Source organism: Carassius carassius, chromosome 24 (assembly GCF_963082965.1).
Source record: "Carassius carassius chromosome 24, fCarCar2.1, whole genome shotgun sequence".
Classification (NCBI taxonomy): Eukaryota; Metazoa; Chordata; class Actinopteri; order Cypriniformes; family Cyprinidae; genus Carassius; species Carassius carassius.
Window position 1 is genome coordinate 23,782,548 of NC_081778.1, and position 16,589 is coordinate 23,799,136.

The 16,589-nt window shown below is 36.4% G+C and overlaps 1 protein-coding gene across 4 annotated transcripts; it reads right to left on the reverse strand.

Annotated features, from left to right (window-relative positions):
- Positions 1–721: 721 nt before the first annotated feature.
- LOC132103236 (polycomb protein SCMH1-like) lies at positions 722–13,278 on the reverse strand. 4 transcript variants are annotated; one of them, XM_059508178.1, is made up of 16 exons: positions 13,171–13,278; positions 11,753–11,799; positions 10,833–10,910; positions 9,869–9,939; positions 9,519–9,753; positions 9,076–9,164; positions 8,637–8,883; positions 6,389–6,633; positions 5,011–5,181; positions 4,792–4,918; positions 4,491–4,691; positions 3,916–4,083; positions 3,686–3,817; positions 3,432–3,572; positions 2,830–2,972; positions 722–1,856 (listed from the first exon to the last, which is right to left on the reverse strand). In XM_059508178.1, exons 2-16 carry the CDS (start codon positions 11,775–11,777, stop codon positions 1,734–1,736), a joined length of 2,196 nt encoding a protein of 731 aa, XP_059364161.1. In that variant the 5' UTR covers positions 11,778–11,799; positions 13,171–13,278; the 3' UTR covers positions 722–1,733. The 4 variants fall into 4 exon arrangements, with proteins under 4 accessions (XP_059364161.1, XP_059364159.1, XP_059364160.1 ...); XM_059508176.1 differs by having other exon boundaries at positions 10,833–10,913; XM_059508177.1 differs by lacking the exon at positions 13,171–13,278 and adding an exon at positions 12,381–12,477 and having other exon boundaries at positions 10,833–10,913.
- Positions 13,279–16,589: the final 3,311 nt, after the last annotated feature.

Consider the following 16,589-nt stretch of genomic DNA (forward strand, 5'->3'; position numbering starts at 1 on the left):
CCCTGAAAGACACCTTCCTGTTTTTTGAGAATGTGGTAAGATTTACAGTATGTTACATCCCCTCCACCAGCTCTATACGTGTACCCATGTCAGTCAGTGAAAACCGCCACAAGTTCACTTTCACTATGGCTGTGGTACTTAAAAAACAAAATAATTCTGGACGTTTGTGTTCATAATCATTTTGTTTTGATTTACTATGTTATATCTTACTTGTTTTTTTTATTACATTAATTTACTGATCAAACAACTTTTAAATTGTTCAAACAAAACATTATATATTTTGTTTAAAATAACTTTAAGACCAAAGAACATCATATTTTCATATTTTTTATAAAGTCTGACCTGTGCCGGTCTGTATGCTTTTTAAGCCAGCAAGCTTAAGAAGAATAGAACAAAAGAATCCGATAAAGGTTGTGCTGCCCCTAAGTGGCTGATAAAAGTAGTGAACCAGCACTTTACATAAACACAGTAGAAACCAGCTGAATGCCTGAAGGTATAAGCAAATTCAGGTAATGTAAAGCCTTAATTGCTAAATTTGAGATTGAATTGGTTTAAAATCCAAATTTTTGTAATTTTACTTTATAGTAATAAATTAAGTTTAAGTTTCTAATAAAGCCATTTTTTGCAATAAAATATATAATGCATTCTATAGAAATGAAACGGACATGATTTAACTAAGATCTGAGGCAAAGACAGATGAACAAAAAAACAACAACAGAAGAAAAGCTCCATATTTTTTAATTGAAGCTTGAGAGTATAACGCTGTCAACGTATGCACTCTACAAGATTGTGTAAAAAGTACAAACAACAAAGACAGTGTAAACAACACAATATAAAATACAGGCAGAGTGTATAATAGCAGTACGTAGCAGTAGGTGCGGTCATACTAGACTTCCTGTCATATGCATCTGAACACATGAATGCAAGTTAACTAAAAAGTTGTGTGCTTTGTTTTGAACTGCTTATTGGTATGACAAGACATTTGACAAACAGAGGATCTAAATGTCAAAGATTGATCTTTTGGCCAAGTGCAATGCAAAAAATTATATATATATATATATATTTGTCAGTTACAATAGATTCAAACAGATGGTACAGAGAGTGACATCATATCCTGTTGGCCTAATTTGTTCTCAGGTAATTTTGCATGCACTAAGTCTGGTGTGACCGCATCTTAATTCCTAAACACGTTATGTGTATAAAGTATGGAGGATGAGTAATGGTCTCTGAGGTGTCAGTCAGGAGTGATTCCTGGCATGATGGGGGAAATCTAGTGTTTATCTGGAGTTTATTGAAGAAAATCAGTCTTGTATAAAAAAGCCATACAAAGCACCCTTACTTGATGTAGGGTGAAAAATATATAATTAAATGTATGTCATAAAAACAAGGCCTCAAAACGGCCTTTATACTGTCCACTTCACTGCTTCAGTAAAGTCTGAACATGTGAAATGTTCTGATACGGTACTGGAACCGTAAGTGTAATGTGAGAACAACCGCAAGGATATCAGTCATAAAAACAGATCGTAACAGTGCTATAATTAATAACAGAATGCATTAAAACCTGGAGAAACGGACTACTGAACAAAAGGAAGGTAAAAGATATGGGCGGAGCTTGAAAGCTTTCCGACACCTGCTACAGTACTGGGGGACACAAAGATCCCAGCATGCCATGCATCTTGAAATGTGCTTGGAAGGGGTAAAGGCTGAAACCATTCAAGTGCCATAAAGAAAGTTCAACGGCCCTGTTTCAGTCTGTCTATGTGAAAGGTGAGTTTAAGGGCTGGACCCAACTTCAGCCCCATATATTTCATCATGACGTCACTGCGGAGCAGGAGAAGAGCTTTGCCGTCAATTTCCTGCAACAGAAGAGTATCATGCAAACAAGACAATGTTTAGCGTTTTATTGCACAAACAATAAGACAGAACATCTTTCACGTGTAGGAGGATACTGGACACAAAATCTATGTCCCAAAATGTTTTCTCGTGACACTATTTCATCTTTAAATTAATGAATCCACCATTGATAAGCAGAGTACATTAAACAACACAAGACTGCATCTCTTCAATAGATTACATATTTAACAATCTCTGATATTTCTTGGATGGCAAAAATGTAAGTGTGCTCCAAGCTCATGTCTCCAGCTGTCTAAAAAGGGAATCATATAATGTGAATGGCTCTTATGAATCAAACACGAGACAATAATAATAATTATAATAATAATAATAATTCATTATCACAAAAATTCAATCTCTCTCTCTCTCTATTCCAGGTACCCCCCCCCCCCTCAAAAAAAACAATAAACAATAACAAAAACTCAGAATAAACAATTGATATCTGAGTTGTTTTATTATCACCAAAACACTAAAATACTCAAGCCATCTTATTAATTAATATTATTAGAGGTCAACTGATAATAGATTTCACTCAATTCGTACAATAATGTGTTTAAAGAAAGACAATAAATGGATTGTGATGCTGATAATACCAAAATCTATATAATGAATGTGTTAATGTTCTTAGCCTTTCCTTCCTGTGAGGGGGCGGCCATAAATTCAAGGCCCAAGAGTTTTTTATGAAATCAAAATACCAATAATAGCCAGAAAGAAAAAAAAAAATTATCCATGACGTGAGGTTTTTAATAATAAACAAGCATGCAACAAATTACAAAATAAAAAGCATAAACAATGATAATTCATTAGGAGTATTTTGGAAGCAACTTTGAATATGCAGCATTCATTTTAATTAAATCCTACAAAAAAAAAAACAACAACAAAAAAAAAAAGAGAGACTTTTTAGGGACCCGCGAGGAGTCTGTATTCCTCACTTACATGTTTGCGGAAGAGGTCTGCATGGGGTCCGAGTTGTGGATCAATGTCTCTGATGAACTGCATAACGTCCTCCACTGTCCACAGGTTGGGGTCTTGTCCACTGGGTCGCGGGCTTTCTCTCGGGTTCAGAAAACGCTCTGAACCTGAACGGCATTCATAAGACATGTCAGGGAAAAAAGTTTCCGAGGTTCATAAATTGTTCATATAATTGTGTTCAGGATTTACAGTGGGGTCCCAAAAGTCTAAAACGGCAAATTAATTTTTTTTATTTTACATATTTTTTTGTAAGTAATTTGTTCATTACGAATTATATTAACAGCATAGCCATTTTGGTTTTTAATTGAAAAACACTGAATTGCTTTCGCTTTAACAGCAGCACTCAAGCTGTATGAACTCTACAAGTCTGTGTAAAACATCCAGAACATCTGACCTTTTGAACAAAGGAGTCAATGTCAAAAATCTGCTTGGGATTGATTAGTCACCTTGAAATAATCCTACAATTTTAAGGTTTAAATTAGACTGAAAATACAAGATGTTCACTGTGGTTTTGTGGACTTGACGTTGAGTGCAAATTATCCTCAACCATGGGCTAGTTTGCATACCTGTTGAGCCCAGACGATGTAATTTCCCAGATGAGTTGCTACTTTGAGAAAGGGAACGCATTGCTATGCCATGTCCAGGAGACAGGTGGGTTTTTTCCAACACCTCCGAGCTGCCAACCCCATTCTCCATCAAGAAGGGATCTGATCAAACACAATGATACAAAAACACCCCATTTAACATGTGCGAAGAGAGCCAAAAGACATTAGAGTTCACTAACTGAATGCTGTTTTAGCAGTCGAACAGTGTGAAATACCTTCTGAGGAGAGACGGTGGTTTTTAGCTATTTTGTGCGGTGCAGAATTGCTGTTGTAAGCATCATGTTGGAGGAATCTCTTAGTGCCCCGAACAGGTCCAGAACTTAGACTTTCAGTAAAGTTTCTCCTCTCTACAGCACACACAAGGCTCTCTTTTAATATCTATACAATGGTAACATCAAAGATGCACAAAATATAGTAATGAGTCTTTGTACACATTAGCGCTGACCTGTGTACGTCCGACTGTCATAGTGAACTCCTCCCACAAGGACGGGCTGACTGCCGAACAATGGGTCACAGTGCAGGTTGTGACAGAGTTTCTCGAGGAAGCGCAGCACGTACGTCACACTGTTCACTGCCGGCAGTGTTAGAGTGTGGTGCTGCTGCTCAAAGTAGGCTGTAAAAGTCAAATGGCCATTAATTCAGTGGTCACTGTTGTCTACGATCACTAAACTAAGGTAATTTGAAATTATACCAAATTTGCAATATGGTTTAAAATTGCAAAGGCTGAAAAAGTATATATGTGCAATGCGTTTCAGAGTGAAGTGCAACACTGTATGCCATACAAACGAATAGAAGTACTGTAGAATAAAATGATTTTTTTCTTAAATAGGTTTCTTACAGTGAAATATTTCAATAGGGAAGTTTCTTGTTTTGTTTAAAATTTTTCATTTGTAATAACATTATTATTATAATTGCAATTAGATATTTTACCCAAATTGTGCATCACTAACAAGTAGTCAATACATTTTTGAGGCTCTCAGTAAATGTGTATTAGCTTTGTGTGGGTCTGTGCATGCTGACCAGATATGAGCTCTCCTCCATGGCCTGGTTTGAGGCAGGAAAAGACTGAGCCCTGGTTATGTGCACAGTCAACACAGGCCTGAACACACTGCTGCAGCACAGAGGAAGCTCGGCCCGGCCCAAAGTGATCTGGCAGTGACTGGACACGGCGTGCATCCAGATGCGGACCCACTTTCCCATACTTATTCAGATACACACATACTAAGACACGCAAATAATTGCAGGGAAGATGTTAGCAAAGTTACGACATGACATGGACTGAAATATTTATTTGGGAAAAGATCTGAGACACTTATAGTACCTGTAGGGGCCTGTAGGGCAGCACTGGGAATGGTGGCATTGTCCAGTGGAACTGAGCTGGTGTCTGGCTCTGGAGTGCTGCTGCTTGGCGAGGTGGGCATAGGGTTGGGTCCCAATCGGGGTTTTCTCTGTATAAAAATAAACATGGTCTGTATAAATAATAGCCATTACTTTGATTTCTAATATTAGTTTCTAACATTAGTCTGCTGAAGAATCACACCTTGCTTCCAGGTTTAGGGCCTCTCTTTTTTGGGATCTTAATGGGATCTGTTGGGTTCTGCTGCACCTTCTGGGACCAACTGGCTGGCAGTTTGCCTCTGGGTTTGCTGATAGGTCTACCAGGACCTCCAATTGTTCCTTCAAGCCAAGCTGTCCTCTTGGCCCAGCTTAGCTAGAAGATGACATAAATATAAATATACGACACATTTCAAACCCCAGTTAATACATTAAAATCTGATTTACCTTAAACATTTTTTACAAGCTAACATCCACCCTATCATTTACCCAGCAAAACTGATGAAAACTAAATGGATAGGTTACCTTTACCCATTAGGGGTGGGACGGTTCACTGAAAAAAAATAAATTGAACCATTAAGTTCTCCACACACGTTTCGGCACGCTCTGGGACTGCGGTTCAACTTAAATCTGACAAAGCGTCTGTAATATGGTTTACTATAAATAACACGTAAAAGAAACAGGGTTAAGCTAATATTTGATTTTGTTGATGGGAGCGTATTCTGGCTTCCCAGACATTACAACAACAGCAATGAAAAAAAGAAACGTGGACAAACGAATCACTTTTGTTCAATGTGAATGCCATATTTGTATCTTTACTCTATTGTATTTGTTTGTGCTGTTGCTTGTAGTTAGATATCTTTTTTTTTTTTTTTTAAGTATCGTTTTTCCATAAAGTGTGAAACAAACCAAACCATGAAATAGTTGAACCGCTCCACCCCTTCTACCCATTGTCTTTATATCTCATTCATGCAAAGCACATTTAACAAACTTTGGCCTCCTTCACTTACATCAAACATTGTATTTACCCCGGCGTGCTGTTACTGGTGGATATAACCACAGCTAGCTCATATGATGTTGAAAAACATGAAATACAGTTTAGTGGAATGAAAAAACCTCAAAAGGTCTAGAGAAAAAAACATTTTTTAATTTTTATCTAGTTCTTTCAACTTCAATGCTGGGCTTTTAGAATGCATATCATGTGTGATATGTGAGCGAAACAGTTAAATGCATCCGTGTAGCGCATGTTTACATGAAAAAGCAGTGCCGTGAAATGCAAAAACGTGTTTTGTTTGATCAGCCCCTTTCTTTGCATGGCGGAAGCCCAGGTATCAAATCCCTAGGAACAGCACAATAGGACATACCTGATGCAACCTAGCTAGAAAATTATTTCTGAGCAAATCAGAAGACTGTTAGCCTTTGTGTTTTAAAATAATTGTAATGTTTGAGATGATCGAATAGCATTTTCCTCGGGTCGGTATATTTTATCTCCATTGTGCAACAGGGATTTCTCACTAAAATTTAGACCCTAATGGTGCCCATCCTATTGACTGCTGAAACTTTATTATGATGACTTTTTATACCTTGCTTCCTGGTTTGGGGCCTCGTTTCTTCGGGATGTTAATACGTTCCAGTTCCTTTCCAGGTTGGATTGTCTGGGAACCAAGTGTTCCTTTCTGACCCCAGGGCCCGGATAGTTTGTTTTTTTTGCGGCCAGGCTTACGTTTCTTCTGGGGTGGGGGTCTGCCTGGCGTAGGTGGCATGCCTGTCCCTTCTATGCCACCCTCTGGTTGGGCACTAAGTGCACCTATTGTCTTTGGTAACCCAACTGCAAAAAAAAAAAAAGAAGGAAAGAAAGAAAGAAAATACAGCTTAAATAGGGCAATATGCCACAGTGTGCAGCAACAAACTTAGTAGCAGAAGGCGAGAAAGGTAGGCTTTGTGTGCAGAGTTGACCTATTTTTCTTTGAGCCATCTTAACAAAGAAATTAGCTGTGTTATACATTTTTGGTGCAACTGGCCTCTGAAGTGCTACACTGATGAAAAGAAAATGTGAGAGTGCACAAAAAAAAGAGAAAGAGAAGAGAAAGAATGAAATACGGAGAGAGTAAGAAATCCACAAATCTGACACTGAGATTCTAGAGAACAAAAAAACTAGAGTAAATGAAAAGTTTGCAAACTTTAACTGCATTGAACATTTTTTCAAAATTCATTTTCAACAACAACAAAAACAAAACATCAGAAGAATTAAATGATCAAATTCAAGTTAAAGATAGCAATCACAAACAAACACACTTCAGAACTTTACAGACCTGTTAGTGAGGCCAGGATTGCAGTTTGTACTCATCCAACTCAGAGAAATGAAGACTGTACGATCACTGAACAAGGGTCTGCTCCTGATCTTGCAGTGCATGTTAATTTGTGGCATCTTATTCTCTGAGTCAGTTCACTTCCTTCCTGCCCCTTTAGTTTCGTTCTGCTCTCTAAAGCCTTAAAGTCTGCAAATAGTGACACAACGACCGTCTTTCTAGTACTGTTAACCCTGAAAGTCTTTCATGCACAAATATGGTAGTTTGCTTCGGCTCTTTCCCAGACTGACATGTTTACAAATTTTCCTAGTTTCTGTCAAAAATAGAGACACTCACAAATGAAACATTATAAAAACTTACCCCGACTAGCTGTGACGTTTAGTGTGTTTAGAGGCCTGACAAGATTTGTCTTCCTCTGCCAAACGCACTGGTCTTGTGTTGTCTCTTTAACCCTCTTCTCACACCCCACTCAAACAGTCACACCACCTCTTTAATGTGAGGCCTACTGTTGGGCACAGGGTTTGCAGCAGTGCCAGCTGGGTGGATGCCAACCCCTTGTAAACCAAAACTCCCATGTTCTCTCTGATCAAATGCCTTTATTGTTTAAAGAAATAGTTCACACAAAAATGAAAATTCAGTCATCATTTGCTCACCTTCATTCTTTGAGTGAATTATCCCTTTAAAAACTGTTTATTTCACCTATATATTTTCCATTTCTCTACCCAGACTATTTTTGTCTCTTCTTAGTTTTGTTTATTCTTTCTCTACTTCTGTGGTGTCACATTTGCATTGTTAAAGTAAAATCTTCTATTGCCCACTGAATTAAACTTACCTGGCTATTGTAAGTTTCGAAAGGTACTCATAAGTTGCTTCAGTATAAATAGATGCACTATAAACATACATCTATTGTGCATAAATAATGTATAAGCTTCATGCAATTTAAATAAATGCAAATTGCATAAAGTCCTTTTCCATTATGTCACAGATTCAGCTTAATAACACCCCTCTCATTAATCTCGTTAAACTCTCTCAAGTTTCGTGTAAGATTTTTATTTATATATTTTTCCCCAAGGCTGCATTTATTTGACCAAACAGTAAAAACAGTAATTTTATAAAATATAAAGGTAACAAAAACTTGTATTCTACTAAACCTACTGGAAAATGTAATTTATTCCTGTAATGGCAAAGCTGAATGTTCAGCAGCAGGTCTCAAGTCTTTGATCCTTAGTGCCACGTGATCCTTCAGAAATCATTCTAATATGCTGATCCACTGCTCAAAATTATTATTTATTATTAGCAATGTTTAAAACAGGTGTGCTGTATTTTTGTGTGATACATTTTGATCAGCATACTTTCATGAATTTATTGACCCCAAACATTTGAACAGTAGTGTATTAGCATGGGCCCCTGTATTTCATGTTCTCTGTTCTTGTAAATCTTCCCTTTATCCTTCCCTGTATATCAATGCAAACGTAAACTTGTCAGAATGAGAAAATCAGATTTTATACAGAGTTATCCGCACCTTTAGTGCCTGGCGGCTGCAGGTTGTCTCCAGTAAGTGCGCACCAGCCGACAGGGAAGATGTCTCTGGAATCGTAGCGGCAGTAGTAATCAAAAGCGCCCCGCCAGCCATCGAAGGTGATCAGAACCTCCACTCCCCGAAGTGAGCCCACTGTGGCAGGACAGATGAAGTGAGGATTCTTCCTGTCCACTGCCTCCAGCTTCATCCCCACTTGAAAACTGTTTTGTTCTGGGGCTGGTGGTTCTTGCTTAAGGGCAAGGGAGATGAGGGAAAAGTAAATGAAACATATCAGACAAAGAGTAAAGAGATAAAAGGAAAACGTATACACTTTGCTTCTTTTCCCATCAAATGACCAGAACATGCTAAAATAATCATTGAACAAAAATGTTGAACTTTAAATTATTGTGCATGTTTGTTTATTGCTGTTTGTGACAGATACCTTGTGAAAGATTCGGGCTGGGGCCATTTCTGCTCCGTTGAGTGTTTTTAATAAGAACATGGGCCATGATGATGCGTTCAGACGAAAGCCTAGAGAAGAACACAGAACGTTCACAGTCAACTATCACTCCATTTTTATCAAAGCACATTTTTATAATGTCAAGAATGTTGCCTACTACCTGAAAGATGAGAGTGTTTTGACTAAAAATGTTTTTGTATAATTTTCTCTTTGGACTCATTAAAAACATGTAAAGTAGCTAATTTTCAGAAGATCGTGTCATGAAAACACTATATTGTGCACACAAGCTATTGCGGTAAAAGCTAAAAAATGTTTCATTGTAAATAGAATCAAGTTTTTGAATTGTGAAATAAATAAAAATGCAAATAAAAAAAATACAAGACAAATTAATGGTCTACAGTTGAGTAATGTGTTGTATTTCTCACCTAGTGGTGGCTGCAGCATGCCTCCGTTCTTCTCGCAATTCCCAATAGGCTGGATTTCTGAGGAGTCAACCAGGCGCCAGAAATCATTCTTGTTGTCGCTACCATCCAGTCGCAGGCGGAGGCGGGAGCCCGTCAGGGCCACGACAGTAGCGATGCAGGTGGATGTAGTGTTTCTAGGATCTTGAGCTTCCAGTTTCATGCCAGCCTTAAACTCATTCACTGGAGGAGACGTGCTCTGAGAATAAGGATCTTTTTTTTCTTAACGTGGAAGTGGAATCAGGTATGACGTTTATAAATGCTCCGGAATGATGGCGTGTTCCTCATTTGCATGTGTGCATGGAAATACTTACCTGTCTGAAGCAGTGAGGAGGAGCAGCAACTGCTCCTGTCTCTTTTAGATACTTCTCCCAACTAAAATGTCCTTAAAAATAAAGGTAAACATGTCAGCATCAATATTCTGGACTCTGTCCTCATCGAGAATTAGCAAGCCTGTCTAACAACATGATGGTTAACAATGAGATATAATCTAAACTGGAATAATAATTAAAAATGACTACTGAAACGTCTAGGAGATAACTAACTCTTCCCTGACTACTTTCAGATGTACATTAGAATAATGCTGAAGGTGTCCCTGTCGAGGTATCTGACTAAAGTAGTTATTTAAAGGCCCCGATATACTTCAAACGAAATCGAAGAACGAACTTATATGGCGTTATTTCAAACAAAATCAGGCATCAACGAAAATCGTTTCGGCAGTTCGAAACATCTCACCAAAGCTAACTTTCTGGGGGAGTTCATTTGGCTCCTAAACACCCCTGAGTTTCTATTGGTCCGAGGCGGTTATGCAATTCCAAAGCAATGAAAAGAATGAAAGGAAAGAGTAAAGATAAAAGGTAGCAAGTACAAAATACATGTTTCAAATAAACGGTACACCATACTGCTGCTGCTGCTGTTGTTCTTTCAATAAGTGAATTTAAAAGTTAAACAATAAATGAAATGCCAAACGAACATTCACATTCACACTTCCCATAAAGGACTGATTATGATTCTTTTGTATTGCAAACATTATTCTTTTATCTATAATATTCTGACCATTGGGGCCCGTCTCACATCTAGATTGCTTACACTTCATCATTTAATCATTGTTGTGTTTAGGGGGTACGCGGAAGCCTCCAGCAGTGCGGGGATGTCGGAACGTTTGAAAACGGTACACCGTCCCGCAGCCTTTTTAAACTTCTTTTTGCCCCCAAACGAAGAACGAAAATGAACTTCGTTTGAAGTATACCGGGGCCTTAAGTGTAGTGAGTTTGATACCTTGGTACTGTGATGGGACACGAGAAGGGCGACCACTGCGAGCATGCTTGATCCGTTTTCCATCTTTCCACTCAATAGCTACTGGAAGAGAAAAACACTTCGCTTCAAAACACAAAAATATCTTTACATTTATTATAAAACCTGAATCACAAGTCAGAATATATCCCCTGATAACGTTCATTATCAAAATTCTGTCAAAATACTTGTCTTGGTGAGAATCCTCATAAACAGTCGGTTATGTCTTAAGTGAACAGTCAGAAGAAAATCAGATGTGTGTCAATATATTAGATGAGTGCATTAGGTTAGCCTAATATACCTTCTACTGTCTGTCTGCTTCATGTTAATTAAATAACAAAAGAAAATGAAAAAAAAACTCTCACTAATTTTGATTGGATACATTTTGTAACTTAATTCATACTGTAAAATCTGTGCATGTGATTACGCAATTTCTGAAGAATTTCTTCCCTGAATACTACCTTAGACCTGAAGAAAAATCTGTTTATTTTGTTTTTATCTTTGTTGTATTGTATTCATTGCTATTGCTTGTGATTACCGTAGTTTATTACTTAAGCTAGTATTTTTTGCTGTGATAATTTGCACAGAGAATTCAACATTTACTTGCTAATAAAGTTAATAAAAAGCAGATAAAATAAAAGTAGTTAATAAAGTTGGTTTATTACTCTAACAACTATATATTAGAATACATGATCAAGAACCATAGAAACAATATTTTCTTTTTTTTTAATATTACAACAATTATAGACTTTTATTTTATTTAAAAACTGTATATATGTGACAATCTAACATAATTATAGTAACATAATTTGACATTATACGTTCATTATTATTTACATTTGTTTAAAGAACCCATAACATTTAAGTAAATAGATATTAAAATACTGAACAAATAAGAGTCTCACCTTTCTGTGGTATAGGTTTTTTCATGATCCAGCTTATTCCAACCTCTCTGCAAAAGACAAAAACAAAACTGAGATTTCAAAGCAGTTTCTTAAATCAGTGTCTGTTTTAGATGCGTCTGCCCTGTGTGTCTCAGTGAATCGTGTACTGCTCAGCTGTCACGGCTCTCTCATTCTTTACATGCTGAACCGTTAACCACGAACCCCTGCCAGCTATATTCCCCAAAGGAAATTAGCATGGACATCGATAACACAGCTGGCCAGAAGGTAATTCTTCTCACACAAATTGAATAGTTTACCATTTTCCTGTTTAGAATGACCCAAAGGGTCGTTGGGTCAGACGCTTAACAAGCAGCAATGACTCAAAAGGTCAATGTGAAGTGGTAACGTTACACAACACGATTGGGCTGCTGTTAGACATATTACCATATTTAACTGAAGAACATTAAAAAAAAAAAATACAAACACAAACATCTCGTTAAACCACGCGCAACGTTTTCCAGCAGTCAACAACATTTAAATACAAGTTATTCTCCTCGCGAGCATCTGATCATTTATGTTTCAACAAAGCCATCTCTTATGACTAAATGCAGAATAAATGAAAGAAAACTAACTGTATGGGTACAGATACCTCAAAAGATGGCTCCCTGTCTCCCAGTTTTCCAGTTGTCTGTTCAAAAGCAGAGCGCGCCTTTGAGCGCCAAACACACAGTCCCTCCCTCTCCATAAATGACAGCGCAATAGTGGCGTGGATCTGATTCATCCCGCTGCTTCGAATCTTTTGAATCAGTTCATCAGAAAAGATTCATTCGTACTACAGAAAGGCAGGAAAGCAGCTACGCTCTTGAAAAGGGTAATCTGAGTCGGTTACATGGAAATGGACAATTCATTCACTTAAAAGATTAATTTACAAGCCTAACACCACCACTACTACAACCTCATTTCACTGGGACGCTAACGTTACAGTCTTCCGACTCGAAAAACTCTAGTAAAAGCGTATTATTTATTCTTATGTGCATGTAAAATCATGTCAAACTTTCCAGGAATGATTTCGATATAAAACAATAAACTTTGACGAACACAGAATAGAAAACACCACTCTATCTCAAACCCACAATAAAAATATGCTGCTAACGTTATGCTACGTAGCATCATGCCATGTTTCGTATCGCATTTCACAACATCATATTTCTTTACGATATACTGACCTTGATCATAAGAAACATAACGTACGTCTTTGGGTCTCTTATTATTAGACACCAATTCACTTTCAATGCTTATACAACAAGCATTAGCTAAAGGCTAACCTCTAGCCACTCACTTTTTGTGTTTTTCCCTCTACATTTAACAAAACTCAAGTTTTAAAGTGATGTAATATTTGCTAGGCGATTATTACGGACGGAAGGAAGGGGACTGTTTACCTTGCAGAGAAAGGTTTTTGTGTGATTGCTCAAGTGTGAGGGTTAGTGTTTATCCGCCATGTTTTAGTGCGCGTGTAGTCTTGTGTTTGTGTGAGGAGAGGGGAGGGGCTGCACGCGACTGCACGGGACGATTTTAAGACTCTTATCAAATGGGCCAAGAAGGCTACTGCTAGTTATCTGTTCTTAAAGTGTAAGATTGTTCACCACAATGTTTAAAATAAACTATGAACGAGATGTTTCGTTTCTTTTATTTATCTGAACGGCTTAACGATAACTAAAAAAGCATGCAAAAATCCTGGCCAGTACTTGCAGAATACATTCAATAAATATAATTTATCATAAAATTATTAAATACCTCATGAAATTTTTCAATAAATAAAAAAATACAGTGAAGTGTGGCCTATATCATGTATATCAGGTCACTTTTCATTTTACATTAAAAAAGAAACTTTCATATTTTGTACTCACTTTTATTATGCTTGTGTTGATTGCAACATTCCATTTAGTTTCATTCTTTATTTTCAAGGCATGTATTTCAGTTTGTTTTCAATTTTAAGGTTTACTTGTATTTAACGTGTTATTTCACATCCTTATTCATTTATTTATGCTTACATTTCATCCATTGCACTTCTGTTTTTACTGCAACTTTCTATTATGTAATTAATATTTACTTAAAAAAAAGAGTGAAAAAGAGTGCCATTGTGATACAAAAAAATATTTTGGCGTGAAATAAAAAATGAACATTTATTTTTATTTTTATCACTATTTTAGTCACTATTAACACTATTACTGTTGTAGACATTATATCTGTCAAGCAGGTAACGTTATTATTGCTAACATAGTGGACTCATCGAAAAATACACTGGCATCATCTGTATTAAAGAGAAATCAATCACTTCATCCGATGTTTAACCCTAAAAGGGGCAACATGTATCCCACATTTGAGTAGCTGTGGTGAGAAGCAGTGAAAGTGTCTCATTTCATGGTTTCATCTTGAAAGGGTGTTTTTTGTGAATATTTAGATGAGGTGACTTTTGTTTTTCCATTCTTATTTTAGCTCACAGGCAGAATTTAAACCTGCAGCCTTCGATAAAAGTTGGTCTAGTTCACATTTTTACACACGTTGGAGGGGACTTACCTGTTTAAAAAGTTGTTGCTCAGCATTAGCTTATTAGGTTTACATTCAAATTTTATCAATTAAATGCTTATATTTTATGTAATATGTCTCTAAATGTTTGTATCTCAGGGGATACGTAGCAAATCAAGATATAAAACGCTTCCTGTGACGAGAGGACCGGTCGGTGCTTTGTGCGCAACTGCCCCGCCTCTTTTTGTAATCTTGAAAAAACACATCGTTGGAAAGGTCTGACAGTGAAGATTCCATATTTGGTAACTGTTTTGTAATATAAGTCATACTGTGAAAGAAAATTATTGATTTGTGACAGTAAACTGCATAACAGAGTTTGGGTGTAACCCAGTGGTTGTTTTTGGTATGGCGCCCAAACAAAATCTCACGGGAACCACAATTTTTGTGAAATCAACTTCAAATTTGGAACATAAATTGGTTAGACATATGGCTTTGATTTCATAGTGATTTTGGAGTGCAACATATTTTAAAACAATTAGTATACTACATTATCTTTACTGTAAACTTTTATAACTTTTTTATACTTTGAAATGCGTTTTCTTTAGCAATAATCTGCTATGTGTCTTCTTGAAAAAGAGAAAAACAAAAGTTTCCAGTGAATTTATACCCCCAAAGTGGCGGCGTATCATGGGGGATACAAACATTAAAATCAAATAAAAGAGTCAAGTTTTGAAAAACGAAATCATGAAATTTTATTAGCTGAGTCCCAATAAGATGGAAAATAACATAAAAATATTTTTCTGATGTCTCTTTATTGGTTTGCCCTTCTTAGGGTGAAGTGAATGAAATATCCTTGACAGTCAAGTTCCACAACTATTGACTTTGTGTGTGTGTGTGTGTGTGTGTGTGTGTGTGTGTGTGTGTGTGTGTGTGTGTGTGTGTGTGTGTGTGTGTGGGTAATGCAGGGTTACCGGTGTTACGAGATTTTTGGTTTCAGTGGGTGGAGCTTACATTAATATTTATGAGTTTCCCGGACATGCCGTGGAACAGAGAATTTCAGTTTCAGCTCCCTATATTTAATGGATTATTTCTTAAAGCTAAATATATTTCAATTGTTGCACAAACTACATTTGTTTATCATTCCGTAACAGTTTATAATGTTTTTATTTTATTTGTTTACAGTGCACGTATGATTGCAGGCATTTTTTTGTGTAATGTAACAGCAAACTTCAGCTAGTTGTATACATTTATTTCAGTTCTCTGTGCTCTTTATTTGTAACTTGATAAAAGCTGTCTGTTATTAATGGTTATTATTTATTGAATACATCGCCTGCAACAAATAAAATAAACCCATATAAACGTATCTGAGAACTACACAGGTTTCCAATAGTAGCACAGATCCAACTACCATTTCAATTATTTATTTTTATGCTTTTCTGTTACCTTTTAAGTTTTAAAACTGTCATCTTCTGGCAATGAATGAAATAATATTCACCATCATACCAGTGGCCTAATAAACATTTTGCAAACTACACTGATGTTTTTCTATGTCATCTGTTCTTAGACCATGTGTTGCACTATACCCAGATGAAACACAATGATGATCATTGATAAAAATGCATGGTCTATTTTGATGCACAACAAACTCTCTCGACTTTATTTATAAGCTAAGTCATAAAGTTTCATAAACATAGCCTATAATCTTATTAGGAATTTTTTTTTTTTGCATAAACTGTTCCCTCCTGGTGGAATGACGTGCCCAACTCAATTCGAGCAGCCGTGTCCTTAGCCATCTTCATCATTAATAATATTAATAAAGTAAAGTTTTCCAAAATTTTGAGCAGGAACTACTATTGAATCCATGTTACAAACTAAAAAGATAGACAAGGGAGTGTGATGTTAACATCCTTGTAGAATCTGTATAAAAATATGACATAATAAAGCTTAAAAAAAAAGAGACATTTCTTAACCTGATTCTGGCATTTGATACATTACATTACCATTCAAAAGTTTGGGATATAATTTTGTTCTTCAAGGATGCATTAAATTAATAAAAATGACAATAAAGACATTTATAATGTAAAAAAAAAAGATTTCTATTTCAAATAAATGCTGTTCTTCTAAACTTTTTATACATCAAGGAATCCTGTCGCTGTATAATAAAATGGTTTCCACACTCCATTAAGCAGTACAACCATGTTTTTACTGCCTAAATGTAGTTGGTGAACACAAACGAAGAAACTTATGAATACAAATTCTTACAACAGTAAAGTATATATTTGTTAATAAAATAATTTTTAACATGAAATATGTTGCTTATTTCATTCCATAA